The following is a 14846-nucleotide window of genomic DNA, read 5'->3' as shown; positions in this document are numbered from 1 at the left end:
GCCCGGCCGTGGCTCTACCCAAGATGGACGAGCAGTCACAGATTTTCACACTTTTATCAGTTTTGGTCAATTTACATCTTGGGGTTAATTGTCCAATTAGAGCTCCAGGTTATGAAGTCCCATTCACCCAGATTGCTCTCCTCAATTCATTGTTGTTCACAATTTTTGGGCCTGAAGCTGCAACGGTGTCCTTGGCTCTCAGACTGGAAAAGGATTGTTTTGTCTAACTAAGCTGTGAAGAGAACTTGCTAACACTTTATTTGAAGTTCAGAGTCACGCACTAGGGCAGCACAGAATCTGAAAAATATGAAAGTTGAAAATTAAGGCATCTTTTCCCCCCTTTAAAGGCTTAACAAGGCCTTTACCTTGTCAAGTCTCTATTCTAAATATCTGCTAATAATAGGTGTTTAATAATGGATAAGTATCTAAAATATAGTAAATAACAATAAGAAATATTTATCAGCAGATAAATATCTAATAATAGATAAATATCTAACAGTAGAAATGTCTTGCACAGTTGGCTATCATGCAAAGAAGAATAATGATTGTTATGAACATTTCTTTGGGCATAAAAGAGGAATAATTGAAAACATATTTTTATCTGCATCAATCTCTGTTCTTTTAGTAGTTTCCGGAGCAGAACCCTTCTTAACTCTGGAGCAGTGAATCCAGGATCCTTTGCCAGCAACTTTGACTGAGGTGAGGGTGGTTAGCAGGACTTGGAATGGTCCTCTCCACTTGGCTTGCAGAGGATCACTGTCCCACCACTTCACATAGACCCAATCTCCAGGCTGGAAGGGATGTGCAGGTGTGTCCAGTCCTATGGGTCTGGATAGCAGGATGTAATTCTGGAGCTTCTGCAATGTGGAGCCAAAGCCATCAGATATCTCTGTGAATCAAGTTTGCCCTTCATGTGAATTTCACCTGGAACATGTGGAATCTGATATGGCTGCCATACAGTATTTCATAGGGACTGATGTTATCCCTCCACCTCGGTTGGATGTGGATACTCAGTAAAGCTTCAGGCAAGGCTTGAACCAATGTCATGGATGTTTCCTGACAAAGTTTACTAATTTGTGTTTTGAGGGTCCCATGCATACGTTCAATTTCACCACTTGCTTGGGGTCTGTAAGGTGTGTGCAGATCCCAAGTAATTCCCAAAATCTGGCTCCCTTCTTTAACCACTGTTGTGACAAAGTGCTGTTCCCTATCTGATGACATCCCCAAGGGAACCCCAAACCTTGGAATTACATAATTGAGCAAAACTTTCACTCCTTCCTTGGCTGTGTTAGTGCGACAGAGGAAAACTTCTGGCCATCCACTGAAAGTGTCAACTAATACCAGTATGGACCAGTGTCCCTGTTTGCCTGGTAATGCTGCAAAATCCATTTGCCAGTAATCTCCAGGAAGATGCCTGGCCTTTGTTACTCCTAACACAACTCTTTTCCTCATATCAGGGTTGTTTCTACAGCAGATTTCATATTTGCTCACTACTGATTGTACAATGTCAGTAATTCCTTTTCCTATTACCTGTTTTAGATGTTTCAAAAGATTTTCAACACAAAAATGTTGAAATGTTTTCATGTCCTCTCTGGGCTAGCTGCCATCTGTAAAAAGCTCCCGATCTGGATTTTCCAGGGGCATGTCCTTCAGGTCTGGTCAGCTGGAATAGACCTCTTCAATTGTCTGCAAACAGTCCTGATCAGGCACATCGTCAGTTAAGGTGGAGGACAGAAACATGGCAGGCTTAACAACAGAAGTTGTTTCCAAGGTAACACCATCCTGCTCTAATAACAGCGATTGGTATTTAAGCATCCTATTCCCGGCCAGCCAATGTCCCCCCTTTAGTTTGTGTACAGCTGCTGTGGCATGGGGTGCATACACTACAATGTGTCACCCAAGTGAAACACTTAGTCGTAGAGAAATTAGGATTAGTTAAAAGTTAGTTATTTACTAGAGTTTATTAAACGGTGCTGAATAAACATAGGCCTTGCTGAAAATAATTAAGAGATAGAAGTTAGAAGAAACTGGCCTTCAGATGGTTATCTGAAACTTAAATAATTTATTGACTGTCATTTTATGTTTGCTCAGCTGTGCTTGCAACGGGAACAGATGAAACTAGTAAGTAGTTTCAATTGCAAGCAGAAACTTATTCAAAGTCATGAAGGGAGGGAAAATTGGAGTTCTCCCAGAAGCCATTTGTATTGTCGTCGATAGAAAGGGTCGAGAGTTCAGGGCGAGGAAGACTCGCCTTTCTTCCTCTTTTTAAGACCCCTCCCCACAAAAACTACCCCAGACTTAATTCAAGAAGCCAACCACGCATGCTTAATAGCGATTCAAGCTAATTACCACAGGAAGCGGGGGGATGGGAGAGGCTGGTATTATGAATATGTATTTGTTTGATGCTTTTGTCAATAAATCGACTCTGTGATCACCTGTAATTTTGCAGTGTGTATTGGAGGGTTACCTCAGGCTGCTGTCCAGCACTGAATAAACATACACTTTCTAACTTTAAATTGTTAAAGAGTCTTTTGTCCGTCACAGTTGGGTATCAGTAATAGGCCAATACTCTTATTTTGGTAAATCATTTGGTGACCGCAGCAGGACTCTCTTCTCTCTGGCCGAGGGCCAGCGAGGTTCGGGATCCCTCTTGGGCGCCCACCTGGGATCTTCCTAGGAAGAGAGCTCCTTTTCCTCGCTGGCACCCCGGGGGAAAGAACGAGATCTGCCGGAGATACGGACAAAAAAGGTATGGTTAAAAATTAAAGATAACCACTTTTAAGAAAGGCAAACTGATAAGATGCTGCGAGATGTCAAGCGCGCAGTGAAAAAGCCTGAAGTGGATTTGTTTGTAAGTTTCCGTGGAATTTGGCAGTGGTTTGTGTTCCGGGTGAGATCAGTAACAGCCCCAGGAACTCTTGTCCCGAAGCGGGGCCGGTGGCGGCCGCCGGGAGCGGAGCTCGCCCGGCAGCGTGGGCAGAGCTGGGGCAGGGCAATAACAGCGTTCATGGCAGGGCTGTGGTACGGGAGCTGTGGTGGCTCCAGTTCTATCTGTGGTTTAAAAGCAGCGTGGTGGGCTTTTAGCTTGAGGGATCCGTCACGAGTGGTGGTGTGTGGGTGACTCCATTTTTGGGTTGCAGAATATGGTGATCACAGTCTGTGTGCTCCAGATGCGCGTGTGTTCTTGAGCGTGTGGATGGAACTTGTTTTGTGTGCTTAGACTGTGGGTTAGCGGTGTGCTGTATGTACTTTGGTTTGTGTGGTTTTGGGAGCATGTTCGCAAAGTAGTGTATGTGTTTTGAATTTATGTATGTGTAGGTTGTGGAAGAATTTTGAGATTTGCGGCTGATTAGCAGAAGGGATACACCCGGGAGGGCGGAGGAACCCAAAGCACTTGTATTACACTTGAATCGCGGGGGCTGGGGTGGTGTGTGAGCTTTGGCTGTGTGTGTGTGAGTTTTGGCTGTGTGTGTGAGCTTTGGCTGTGTGTGTGAGCTTTGGCTCTGTGTGTGTGTGAGTTTTGGTTGATGCGTGTGAGCTTTGGCTCTGTGTGTGTGCAAGCAGTGAGATTGTGAACGGTGTATTACCGGGTGAGAGCGGCAGTTTTGTGTTTAAGCTGTTTGTTTTGTGTTTAAAGGAAGCGAGCAGTGTGGGTGCGGTTTGAAATTACATCCTGCACACTCCGGAGTAACCCCGGTACCCGGTACTGCGGGTTTGCAGCTTTGAGCAAGATTTCTCGGTTTCCGTCCAACCCCGAAGTTTTAATTGCGGCTGTTTTAACTGCGAGAAAATATAGTTAGTTGTTTGTGAGGCTTTAAAATCACCATTGTGTGGGGCACTATTCTGACAATTGTTGTTGGTCCCTAGGTGCGGAGGGGAGAGGCAGCGACGTGAGTTCAGAGCTACCCTCCCCCCGCAGAGGAATTGTGCCTTGGCCGAAGTTTGCCGGATTTTCGGCGTGGCTTTGTGAATATTCAGCCCAAGGTACAACGAGAGAGGTTTGGTTTGCCAGCGAACTGTGATCAGAAATTTGAAGGGGGAGAAAACGAATTTTTGTTTTGAATTTTGCCATTTTGTAAAAGTGTTGTGAGTGAAGTGTTTGGAAGTGTTTGGTTGTGATACATTAATTCCTTTAGAGGTGAATAAAAAGGAACTTTTTTTTTTAGTTGTGTAGTGCGCGTTGTGAGTATTTTAGAAAGATATCGCCATTTTGTGTGGAAAGGTTTCATTCTTTAGGCAACACAGCCATCTTGTGTCAAAGATTATAATTGCAGAGCTTAAGTGATTTGGTTCGCTGCTTTCACTGTTAACCCTTTTCCTTCAGTTGCTTTTATCTTTTCCCTTTCTCTCCTGCTGGTAAAATTATATGCCTAGGAATAGAAGGTTCAGGGAGGGGGATCCCAGGCCAAAGGAACTTCCCTGTCCAAGGGGGAGCTGTGACTGTAACCCGTGGGTTGTGTTTCGTTGTGTAATTTGTCGACAACTGTGGGTCTGGCAAGTATACAAGTGGAGGATACCTAGAAATGGAATTTGCGATCTTTGTCACAGAAAGGAATAAAAGGCTACCCAGATAGTTATATGGATTTTATTGGTCACTGGTCAGGAGGCACACGGTAGCAATAGAATATTTGAGCTGTTAGAAAACGGGATTTCAGGAACCCCACAGAAACCAGCACAGATCCTTAGGGGTGAGTGTGCTCAGTGTACCTTTGTACCTGATTATCACCAGGTGAAGCTTCGGAGTTGGGACAAGATTAAAAGGCGTTGAGAGAGGAGGAACTCTCAGCATGGGGGCGAGTGAGAGCAGAGAGATTCCTAAAGACAGCCCCTTGGGATGTATTTTGACACGTTGGAAAGAGCTGGTGGGCCATGGTGGTACAGAAACCAAGAGAGAGCTTGTTAAGCTGTGCCCGCAGTGGTGGCCACTTTATAGACTTGAGGAGGGGTGAAATGGCCACCAGCCAGGACGCTTGACTGTAAAAATTTGTTACAGCTAATGCTTTTACTTAGGCGTGAACAAAAATTGCAGGAGGTTATTATGCTGATGTTTTCCACCCTTTGGAATCACTACAAGTGGCAAAGGGATTGTGGGATTAGGCCACCATCTGACCCTTCAGTGTTGGCTCTGGAAAAAGATAATAAAGCTAACGGGGGAAAATCCAAGCGATGTTGCAGTAAGTGTTCAATAAACCAAAGATGCACACATCCTGACAAGATACATAGTATGGAAGCTCAGGAAAAAGAAACAGAAGAATTGCTTAAAAGACCCTCTAAAAGGCAGGAAAGGGGAGGGGTGATAGAGAAAGTAGATTCAGAGTAGCCATCAACTCCAGCCTCTATCCCCACTTCATCCCCTGCATCACCTTCCCTCGGGAGAACAGGAATTAAAGCAGGATTTCCCCCAATTCCCAAAGCATGAGAGCCAACCTGACTGTACCCACCGTCACCCCCAGTGACAGTGAGGAGGAAGGGCCCTCCCCACAGGGTCCCACAGCATCAAGGACCTGAAAACAAATTAGAGAGGCTCCTCTGAGGGAGACAGTAACCTCTGAGGGAACAACAGTGCCAGTTAAAGTTCCCTTTTCTGCATTGGATCTGGATTCCTGGGAAAAGATTGCTAAGAGTTATCAGAGCGATCCAATGGGTGTTGCTAAGAGAATGAAGTTTATGGTTAGACAGCACAGGCCTGGTTGGACTGACCTCCAGCTACTGCTTGATTCTTTAACAGACTCAGAGAAGCAGTTGGCTTTGAAGGTGGCTGAAGATCTGGCTGAGGATGATTGCAGAACAACACAGGAGGACATTAAGGATTTATTTCCCCTTCAGGATCCAGGTTGGAATGCTAATAGATCAGAGGGAGCAGCACAGCTAACAAAATACCAGGAATTAATAGTGAAGGGGCTGGAAAGAGCAATTCCTAGAACCATAAACTGGTCAGCCCTGTATGCTATTAAACAGGGTCCCTTCTGAATTTCTAGACCCGTTGTGAGAGGCAATGCACCGACACACCACCCTGGATCCTGAATCCGCTGACGGAACACAACAGTTAATCACAAAGCAAGAGGCCTTGGATTGTTCCAGGGGGTCACAGAGACCTGATGAAGACTCTCCTGACTTCATCCTTCGAGACCACTGACCCATTTCGAGAGCACCGACCCAATTCAAGAGAAAAACTGCGCACACGTGAAGGACGAATGGGCTCATTTTAATATGGGATGGGGATGGGAGGTGCTGGGGTTATGCACATGTATTGTATGTAAGATCTTGGGCAATAAATAGAGGGCAAAGAACCTTGTTCGGGGCGGTCACGCCTTTGGGAGGTGACTCCCGTGCCGGTGAATAAACACACCACTTTGTAACTTTAATTAGTTACAGGGTCTCCGTCCGTGATTATTCCGGTTTTTAAGGATTCAGGCCCCGGCTCAGGGGGTATCACAGCCCCCCCGTTCCCCGCTGTGGCGCTTTCCCACCCCCCTTTCGGGTGGCTGCAGCCCCCGCTGCTCAGCGCCGCCGGCTCAGGCTCCCGTTCTCCCCGCGGGGCCCGGAGCTTCCCCCCCGCCGTCTGCTGCCCGACTTGGGAGCTGCCTCTGCACTGCAGCCACAGGCGGCTCTGCGCTCATTTCGTCCCAAATCATTTTCCGGTGATGATTATCCACTTCTTCACTGATTTGAGGCTTATCAGCTGTTGCAGACACTGGGATGATGGTACAATGTTGTAGTGCTTGGTAATCCTGTAATTTCAGATGTGTTATTAATTATATCTGTTATCAGAAATGTTTTATATTGTTGTATCTGAATTATTCCCGATTGCTGTAAGTGTTTGGTTTTACTATATATATTGTTTTGTTTTGATGTTCCCTTCATGTTCAGTGCAAGAGTCACGCATGCTGTTTTTAAAACAAAGAAGGGGAAATTAACTCCTAAGGAAATATGAATAATGCAATATTTATACAAAAAAAAAAAAGAAAATATTTTTAGGTAAACCTCATTAATTGAATTTACAAAGACTAATTAAGTCATTAACTTAAGGAGAAGGTATGAATGTGTTTTTATCATCAACAAGTTCAAAGCAGTCACCTGTTCATTCAGCCAAACATCAGTTGCCTCCAAGAAAATGAAGCCCAGTGAGAAGAAAAAGAACCTAATCACCATGCAGCCTTCGTGGCCAGAACAAAACCAGAAGCAGGACTGCCAAGACATGGCTGTGTCTGGAAATTTACAGGCAAATTGCCAACAAAAGCCTTGTGTCAACATCATGGTATAGTGTTCCTACTAACCTTCCTCAGTTATTCCCTGTTCCAGGATCCAAGAGCACTTGGATTCAGTGATGTCAAAGATTAACATTTCCAGCTAATGGACTATTTGGACTTTAAAACAATGGTCATTTATTCCCATTTCCCTAGGAGACACTGGACATTATTCTTTTGTTTTCTCATGCTGTGAAACCCTGTGTCAATGACATGATAGAATTTGCTAAGTTTTGTTGATTGTAATCGGTCTTTTGTGTATCTTATCCCATATCTAAGAGATAACCAGTGATAAACTTAATGAGATAACACCCTCACAAGAGAGAGCTATTTTATCATCAGAACATATGAGCCTTCCTTGAATTAATGAAAAAGGGTGAGGTGTTGCAGTCAGGTAGACAAATTATAAAAGGCTTCATAAAATCAGGTCTTGCTCTCTGCTAAATTAATAGCTAGCCTGTCATTTCTATGTGCAGCTAAGTTACTTGCTTGTTCCCATGTGAAAACAATCTTCAGCATGAAAACAATGAACACAACAAGCTATTCTGGTAAGAGAACCGTTTGCACCTGCAAGAAATAAGAAATCTGTCGTGCTGGGGACAAGGACGTTCATTCCCTTCCAGGAGCCCAATGCCCGGCTGGGGCTCCAGGGCAGGGGGTCCTTGAGCAGCTGCCCCAGAACCTCCGCCAGGGTCTCCCAGCGCAGCCGGAGCCGCTCGGCCTGGGGTCCCCAAAGGCCTCAGCGAGCCCCAAGTCCCTGCCAGGAACCCTCAACTCCCTCCAAGCCAGCATCCCCCACAGCCCCTGCAAGTTCCCCCCATGGCACCGGCCGTGGCCGTGTCCCCACATGTCACTGGCCATGTCCCACCATGTCCTCACCCATGGCTGTGTCCCCACCATGTTTCCATCCCTGTCACTGTCCCCCACATCTCCATCCATGCCTGTGTCCCCCCATGTCCCCACAAATGGCCACATCCCCCTCCATGTCCATGTGTCCCCATGTCACTCTCCATGTCTGTGTCCCACCATGTCATTGTCCCCCCGTGTCCCCACCCATGTCTCAGTTCAGTGTCTTTATTTTTACCCCGTGTTGGATGTTTTAAAGGGATGAAGAGAAATGAAAAGCAAATCAAGGCCAAAATAAAAGAATTTCTGTGTCTGTGCGAGCTGAGGATCCACGTGCTTGGGAGGGAGGGAAGAACATTTTTGGAGGAGTTTCCACCCCACTGTCTCCAAAATCTTGGTCTTTGCCCCAGTCAATCACCATTTGGCTCCAGAAGATACCCTTGGGTAATAGGAAATCAAAATCCTGGAATCACTGAGGTTAAATGTAGTAGTTTTGGTTTATTAATTTGAATTTTTTTGTTGTGAGAGAGGATTAAGAAGTAGACAAAAAACAGGTTTTACTTTAAATGGTATAAAGAGAAATTTTATTACTAGAAACTATAAGAAAAAACCCTTAGAAGAAAACTTTAGGCTACAGCTTTTTCTTCAATACATTTTTTTTAATACTAAACACGTACAAAAACAACTCAGTCTACCATCTCTAAAATAGTTTTTCACTCATTTACTTGAAAGAGGAGACTTTTTTTCAGTCTATGGAGATTTCTTCATAAGAAAACGGATTCTTCTTGTTTTGATATTACAGTGATTAGCTTCCCAGGAGAATGGAAATCTGATTACTATCTAAAAATCCTTTATACAGACTAACAATTTTTCTCATAACTTTTATTGAGGACTATATTGACTTCTGATGCACAGTTTAAGGATTATAACAGTTTAAACAAAACCTTACTTCATTTTTGAGAATAGAGTTTTTTCCTTTTTGTTTTATTGGGGGGACAGCAGGGGTTTTCTTATTATTTAAACCTAGGAGATTACTGCAATTTTAACATTTGTTTACTTTAATATTAATGCTTTTCTTTATATGTACAGTTAGAACAGTCATATTCACTTCAAAATATTTTTACATGTTTTAGAGGAAACAAGAGTTTTTTCTCCATAGTTTAAAAAAAAGAGAAATGTTAGTTCATGACTTTTCTCCATTCTTTATTTCGAAGCTGACTATTCCTTTTGTTTGATTTCGGTGTTTTTATATTGCTTCTGTGCGTATCATTATTTTGGTGGGTTTTTTGTTTTGGTTTTTTGGTTTCTTTTGTTGTTTTGTTTGTTTGTTTGGGGGGGTTTTTTGTTTGTTTGTTGTGTTTTTGTGTTTTTTTCTACCATCCAACACCAATCCTCCCATTGGGGATGGAGCTGGAGCAGAGCACGAAGCTCTTCCCACACTCGGGGCACTCACAGGGCTTCCCTTAGTGGTGACTCCGTTGGTGTCGGGTCAAGGTTGAGCTCTGTGAGAAGCTCTTCCCACACTCAGGACACTCGTAGGGCCTCTCCCCAGTGTGGATGCGCCGGTGCCTGATGAGGGTGCAGTTGTGCTTGAATCCCTTCCCGCAGTCGGGGCAGCGGAAGGGCCTCTCCTCTGTGTGAATCCGCTCATGGACGAGGAGACTGGAGCTGGTCTGAAACCTCTTCCCACACTTGGGACACTCGTAGGGCCTCTCCCCACTGTGGATGCGCTGGTGGCTTCTCAGGTGGGAACTCTGCCCAAAGCTCTTCCCACATTGCAAGCAGGTGTAGGGCCGTTCCCCTGTGTGGATCACCTGGTGCTCCATCAGATGAGAAATAGTCCTGAAGCTCTTCCTGCATTTCCCACACTCATAGGGCCGTTCTCCAGTGTGCATCATCTGGTGCCGGATCAGCTGGGACCTGTAGCTGAAACCCTTCCCACATTCCAAGCACTTGTGGGGCTTCTCCCCTCCAGGAGGCTTCTCCACCAGCTCTGAGCTCTGCCTGGATCTCCGGCCGCCTTCCCGGCTCAGGGAGGGTCTTTCCTCCTCGCAGCTCCCTGGGCTGGGTTTGCAGCCCTCCTCGTGAGGGATCTCTGGGGCTTTTCCTCCTCCTCCTCCATCTACCCACGGCATGGGAATGACAAATCCTAGTTTGAGGGGAAAAAAAAAAAGAGCACCTTGGGCTGGGGGTTCCTCCTTCCAAAGTTCATCTCAGGAAGTCATTTGGCATCTTGTGTCTATAAGAACCTCCAAAACACCACGATTCAGCACAAAAATTATCCAAACATCAAGACATAGATCAAACACTCCCCAAAAAGTAAGTTTCAGCCCAAATCCCCTCCAAAATATAAAGATTCAGCCCCTGCAAAAAACCAAAGCACCAACATTTAGCCCTATAAAGCTCACAAACACCAAGATTCACCCCTGTGAAAATCATGGATCATCCTCTTCGGTCACTTGCTGCATATGGGGGGAGCAACGCTCCTGGGGCTGTGGGAGAGGCTACAGATACAGGGAGGGGTGGAACATTGTGCTGCTTCTCATTTCTGACCCTCCTGCGGTGTCCCTACTCTTCCTCACACTCCCGCCCATTATTCTTCTTTCTCCTGCACAATCCCACCTGCTCCTCCCACGTGCAGCGTTTGACCATTTTGTTCTTCAACCCCGCTTCTCCTTCCCTTCTCCTGCTGCCCCCAGGCCCAGCACCCACTGCCGGCTCCCTCTTCCCCCCAAACCCACAGCATCCCAGCGCAGGGGCAGCGATGGAGCTGGGGCAGCTCGGGCTGGGGCAGCGCTGGGCTCTCGGCCGCTCCCGCCCGCACTCGCTCCCCACTGCAGCCGCTGCCGCCACCACAGCGCGGGGGGACCCGGCCTTGGCGCTCCCCCCCTCCCACCTCCCCAAATTCCCCTGCCGGGGGGCGCTGGGGCCCGGGCCGGGCGCAGGTGGCTCCAGGTGGGCAACGCTGGGAGCTGCGGCTCTGCCTGGACACTGCTGCGTCATCACCGCCGCGCGCTCTCATTGGCTCAGCGCTGCCCGAGGGGCGGGGCTGCACCAAGCCGGGACACCCTGCTCCAGGGGGGATGGCCCCAAAACGGGGGACCCCCATGCAAGGAACAACAGCAAAGGGTCTCTACAAACACAGGCTGCGAATCCGCTTGGACACAGGGCCGGGGACGTGGACATAAGGAACGGACAGCAGAAGCCATCAGGGTCAGAAAATGTTATTAATTGACCACACAGACTGCTGCTCAGCCAAGGTCCTGCTCAATTCATGAACTCCCAGAGGAAGAACAAACACTTAACAGAGCCATGAATATCGCTAGCTATTCAAAAGTGGGGTGCATATTAACGGGGGGGGGGGGGGGGGGAATACAGCAGGTGCATTGGAAAGTCTGTACCTCTCAAGAAGTTCAGCCAATGGGAAAAGAGAGAGGGAGATGCAGCTGGGAAAATTAGGATGAAAAGGATGCTCTGTCTACTAACAATTGCAGAGACCCCTTGGGAAATGGCCCATTGACTCTCCCTTTTTTTTTGAATGAAATTACTTTTACAGGACTCCTCTGTCTTCTTTGTGCACAGAATCCTCTGGTGATGTGAATTTTCCCACACACCTTGGGACTCGACCGGAATTCCTTGCCCCGTCCGGGGCGGGGGGGCAGTGAATGGAGCTGAAGGTGCCTCACTCAGTTTGGGTGATCGGCTCCCTTGTGTGGCTGCGGCGCCGGGCATGGACTGGGTACCCGAGAGTGACCAGGAGACAGACGAGTGACAGATCAGGGGGGCTGGGAAGAGTCGGCAGCCAGAGAGCACTGAAAATCTCAGCAGGGACTACAGTGGGATCTTCGGGGACTAAACATGGAAGGGCACCCATGGAGGGTAGAAAGGGAAAGCCACGAAGGGATCCCGGCAAAAGGGATGATGATTCCAAAATATCTCTGAAGGGTCCCTTGCGAGCATGGTGAGGGAGTTTGCACATTCTCCCAGAGGTAATCAAGGACATGGACACCTAGGGAGTCAATAACGGAAGTCCAGAAGGGATTTAGACAACAGGGAATGGATGGTGTTGGTGTGCTGGGAAGGGATTGGGTGAAGGGGAGTGTGCAGGAATATGGTTCAGGAAAGAGGCAGCAGGAAAAATCTATGTGGGAAGAAAATGGATGATGGAAAAGAGGAGGAAGAGAAAAATACTGAGGATGGGGATGTTTTTCAGCAGGCTCTCATCCTCAAGAGTTGCCAGCTGATGCAGATCCTTTGTATCCCCGGTTGCCAGGACAGGCACACAAGGAGGTCAGGATTGCAGGGGGTTTCTCTGTGCTGGGCAGCGGCAGGAGCGGGCGCAGAGGGGCGGCACCGGGAGCACGGGCTGGGGGCCTGTGGGGAGCTGCGGGGCCGGGCCGGGGCTGTGGGGCAGCCGGGGCTCAGCGCCGGGCGCTGCCTGAGCCCAGCACCCCCCGGCAATTGCAGGCCCGGCAGTGGCCCCCGGCCCCCAGGAGGCTGCGGGACGCCCCGGCCGCTGCCCGGCCCCGTGGAGCTGCCGGCCCTGCCCGCCGGGGGGGCCGCGTTTGGACACTGCGGCAGGACAGGCACCGGCTCTGGGATACGGGCTGGCCACGGCAGCCACAGCACAAGGAGCAGCAGCACAAAGGAACAGCTGGGAAATGGGGATTGGACGTGCAAGGATCGAGATTAGCTTTTAAGCATTTTCCTTGGGTCAGTGCAGAAAGGAATGATTTAGCAGAAAGCTCAGCAGCTGTCAGAGGATGAGCACCCCCAGGCACTGAGGGGGCTGCAGGAGGGGCAGAAGAAGCCCCTGGAGCACTTGGTCACAAAGGCACAGCAGGGGAATGCAAGAAGGGAGGAGGAAAAGGCCAAGGGGAAGGCAAAGGCCATGGCAGAGTTTCTACAGCCCCTGAGGGATGAACCCCAGGGCCCAAGGGGGGCCCAGCACCCAGGGGCTCTCACATCCTTACATCATCTTGAACCAGGTGCCCTCCTCACACTGACACCATTCAGTCCTTGATGGCAAAGATGCTTTCTGGGGATGCCCACTGACACAGGATGGCAAACTAGAATTTGCCTTTTAGTGGGAGTAAGAGGTAGAAGGGAAAATGGAAAAGACATGGACGGTCCTTCTGCAGGGATGCAGGGAAGCACCAGCCTTATTGGGGCAAGCCTTGCAGAAAATATCACAAGAATTTACCCCACCCCCAGGGATTGGGTTAATGCAGGATGTGGATGACTTGCTGCAATCAGGAGGACAAGAAGTGGCAGAAGAAGCCTCTGTGAAATGACTCAATGTTCAGGCTAAAAAGCATCTTTGAGTATTTGAAATAAAAGAGGAAATGGTGGAGAAAATAGTTAGACATATTTTGACTGAAGGTTTGTGGCGTATTGACCCAGAGAGGGTCTGGAGAATCTCAGAAGTAATCCAGGACTGAAAAGGAGGTGCAAGAATTCTGAGCATTAATAGGAAATTGCAGGACCTGAATTGAGAGTTGTCTGTTCTACCCATAACATTGTATCACTTTCTAAAACCCAATAGCTTCAATGCCATGGTATGGACAGAAGAAAAGCAACAAATAAAATGAAATATAACAAAATGATTGGTGCCACAGCTATGGCTCTTCCATACTCAGAAAAAAAATTGAATCCTAGGTGTGTTATAAGTACATGTTATATTATTGACTTTTTTCAAATATTACAATGAGTGCTATATGGTGGAAAACTTTGCTGTATGAACATAGTTTATTTTAGCTCCGCGATTAACAGAACTTAGTTGCGATAAATATATTTTTTTGAAGTACAACATTTTGACGTAAAAAGCTTTTCTTCATGTAACTAACTCAGAGAATGGTAGAAAAAATAATCAGGAAATTCTTCACATTCTTGGATTAGGGGACACCAGAACCCCAGGGAAGGAAAAAATAATGATTTACAGGTTGAGGGAGAATGATTCTGAATAATGCATGAAGGGCTATGAATATGCAACATGTTGCTGCATTTAGGAAGTGTTTTCTGAGTCAGTGTGTGCCCTTGGCTGAAGGCCAAGCATCCGGCCATTATAACCTTTGGCCAGAGCCAGGGCAGATATTCAATTATCTCCCTTGGAATTGATCTTTGCAATTCCTTACCCTGGGAATTCTCCACCTAGTGCGGGCTGGAGATAAGGGATGTATATTTCAAGCAGTCTGTGGCCAGAATCCTGTCTCTTGTGAAATCTCTGCCACAGGAAGCTGGGCTGGCACAGAGCCTGCCTTGGCACTTTGCTGTTCACAGCATCCACCCAGGACTCTGCCTCTCAATTACACTCACACACTGGGCTGCCTGCGATTCCATTGCTGGAAAATATACCAACTCTAAACTTCTATTACATTCTATTTTACTAGTCAGGCTCGGTCTGCCTTGTCCCAGGGAAGAAATTTTAAAAGGTATTTTTATGGACTGTTAGACCACTCAACAGAGATGAGTTTAACACCTCAACAGACTGGGAATAGCCCAAAAGATACCAACAAACAGAACGACATTTAACAAAACATCAAGGAAACATCAGCAAACATCAAGGAACACCCACCCCAGACACTGCCCCTGGCCCAGATGGTCTGGAAAAGACTGAGAAGGAAATCCAGGAATGTGGATCTAATTAACATCAGAAGAGGAGAAATCTGAGTGCAATAGGAAACCAAACACTAAAAACTACACAACCTGGAAGCAATGAACACTAAACCAATGGATTTCACTGGGTTCAGACTT

At 47.2% G+C, this 14846-nt stretch overlaps 1 protein-coding gene and 1 long non-coding RNA gene across 4 annotated transcripts in view; one reads left to right on the top strand and one right to left on the bottom strand.

Moving 5' to 3' along the window:
* Positions 1 to 14846, bottom strand: part of LOC148218079 (uncharacterized) — a 78620-nt gene that overhangs the window by 49640 nt on the left and 14134 nt on the right. The window contains 1 exon segment of the mRNA XM_088158044.1: positions 9518 to 10097. Within this exon segment, the coding sequence (XP_088014170.1) occupies positions 9518 to 10097 (580 nt within the window).
* LOC148218080 (uncharacterized) lies at positions 1779 to 7118 on the top strand. Of its 3 annotated transcripts, none has more exons than XR_015800626.1 (3): positions 1779 to 2749; positions 3868 to 3984; positions 5729 to 7118. It is a non-coding gene; the product is annotated as an uncharacterized LOC148218080 (long non-coding RNA). The 3 variants fall into 3 exon arrangements; XR_015800625.1 differs by having other exon boundaries at positions 1779 to 2851; positions 5729 to 7117; XR_015800627.1 differs by lacking the exon at positions 1779 to 2749 and adding an exon at positions 2858 to 3703.

Source organism: Sturnus vulgaris, unplaced genomic scaffold, assembly GCF_052056855.1.
Source record: "Sturnus vulgaris isolate bStuVul1 unplaced genomic scaffold, bStuVul1.hap1 Scaffold_195, whole genome shotgun sequence".
NCBI classification, from domain to species: Eukaryota; Metazoa; Chordata; class Aves; order Passeriformes; family Sturnidae; genus Sturnus; species Sturnus vulgaris.
This window is presented reverse-complemented; position numbering and strand designations above follow the sequence as displayed.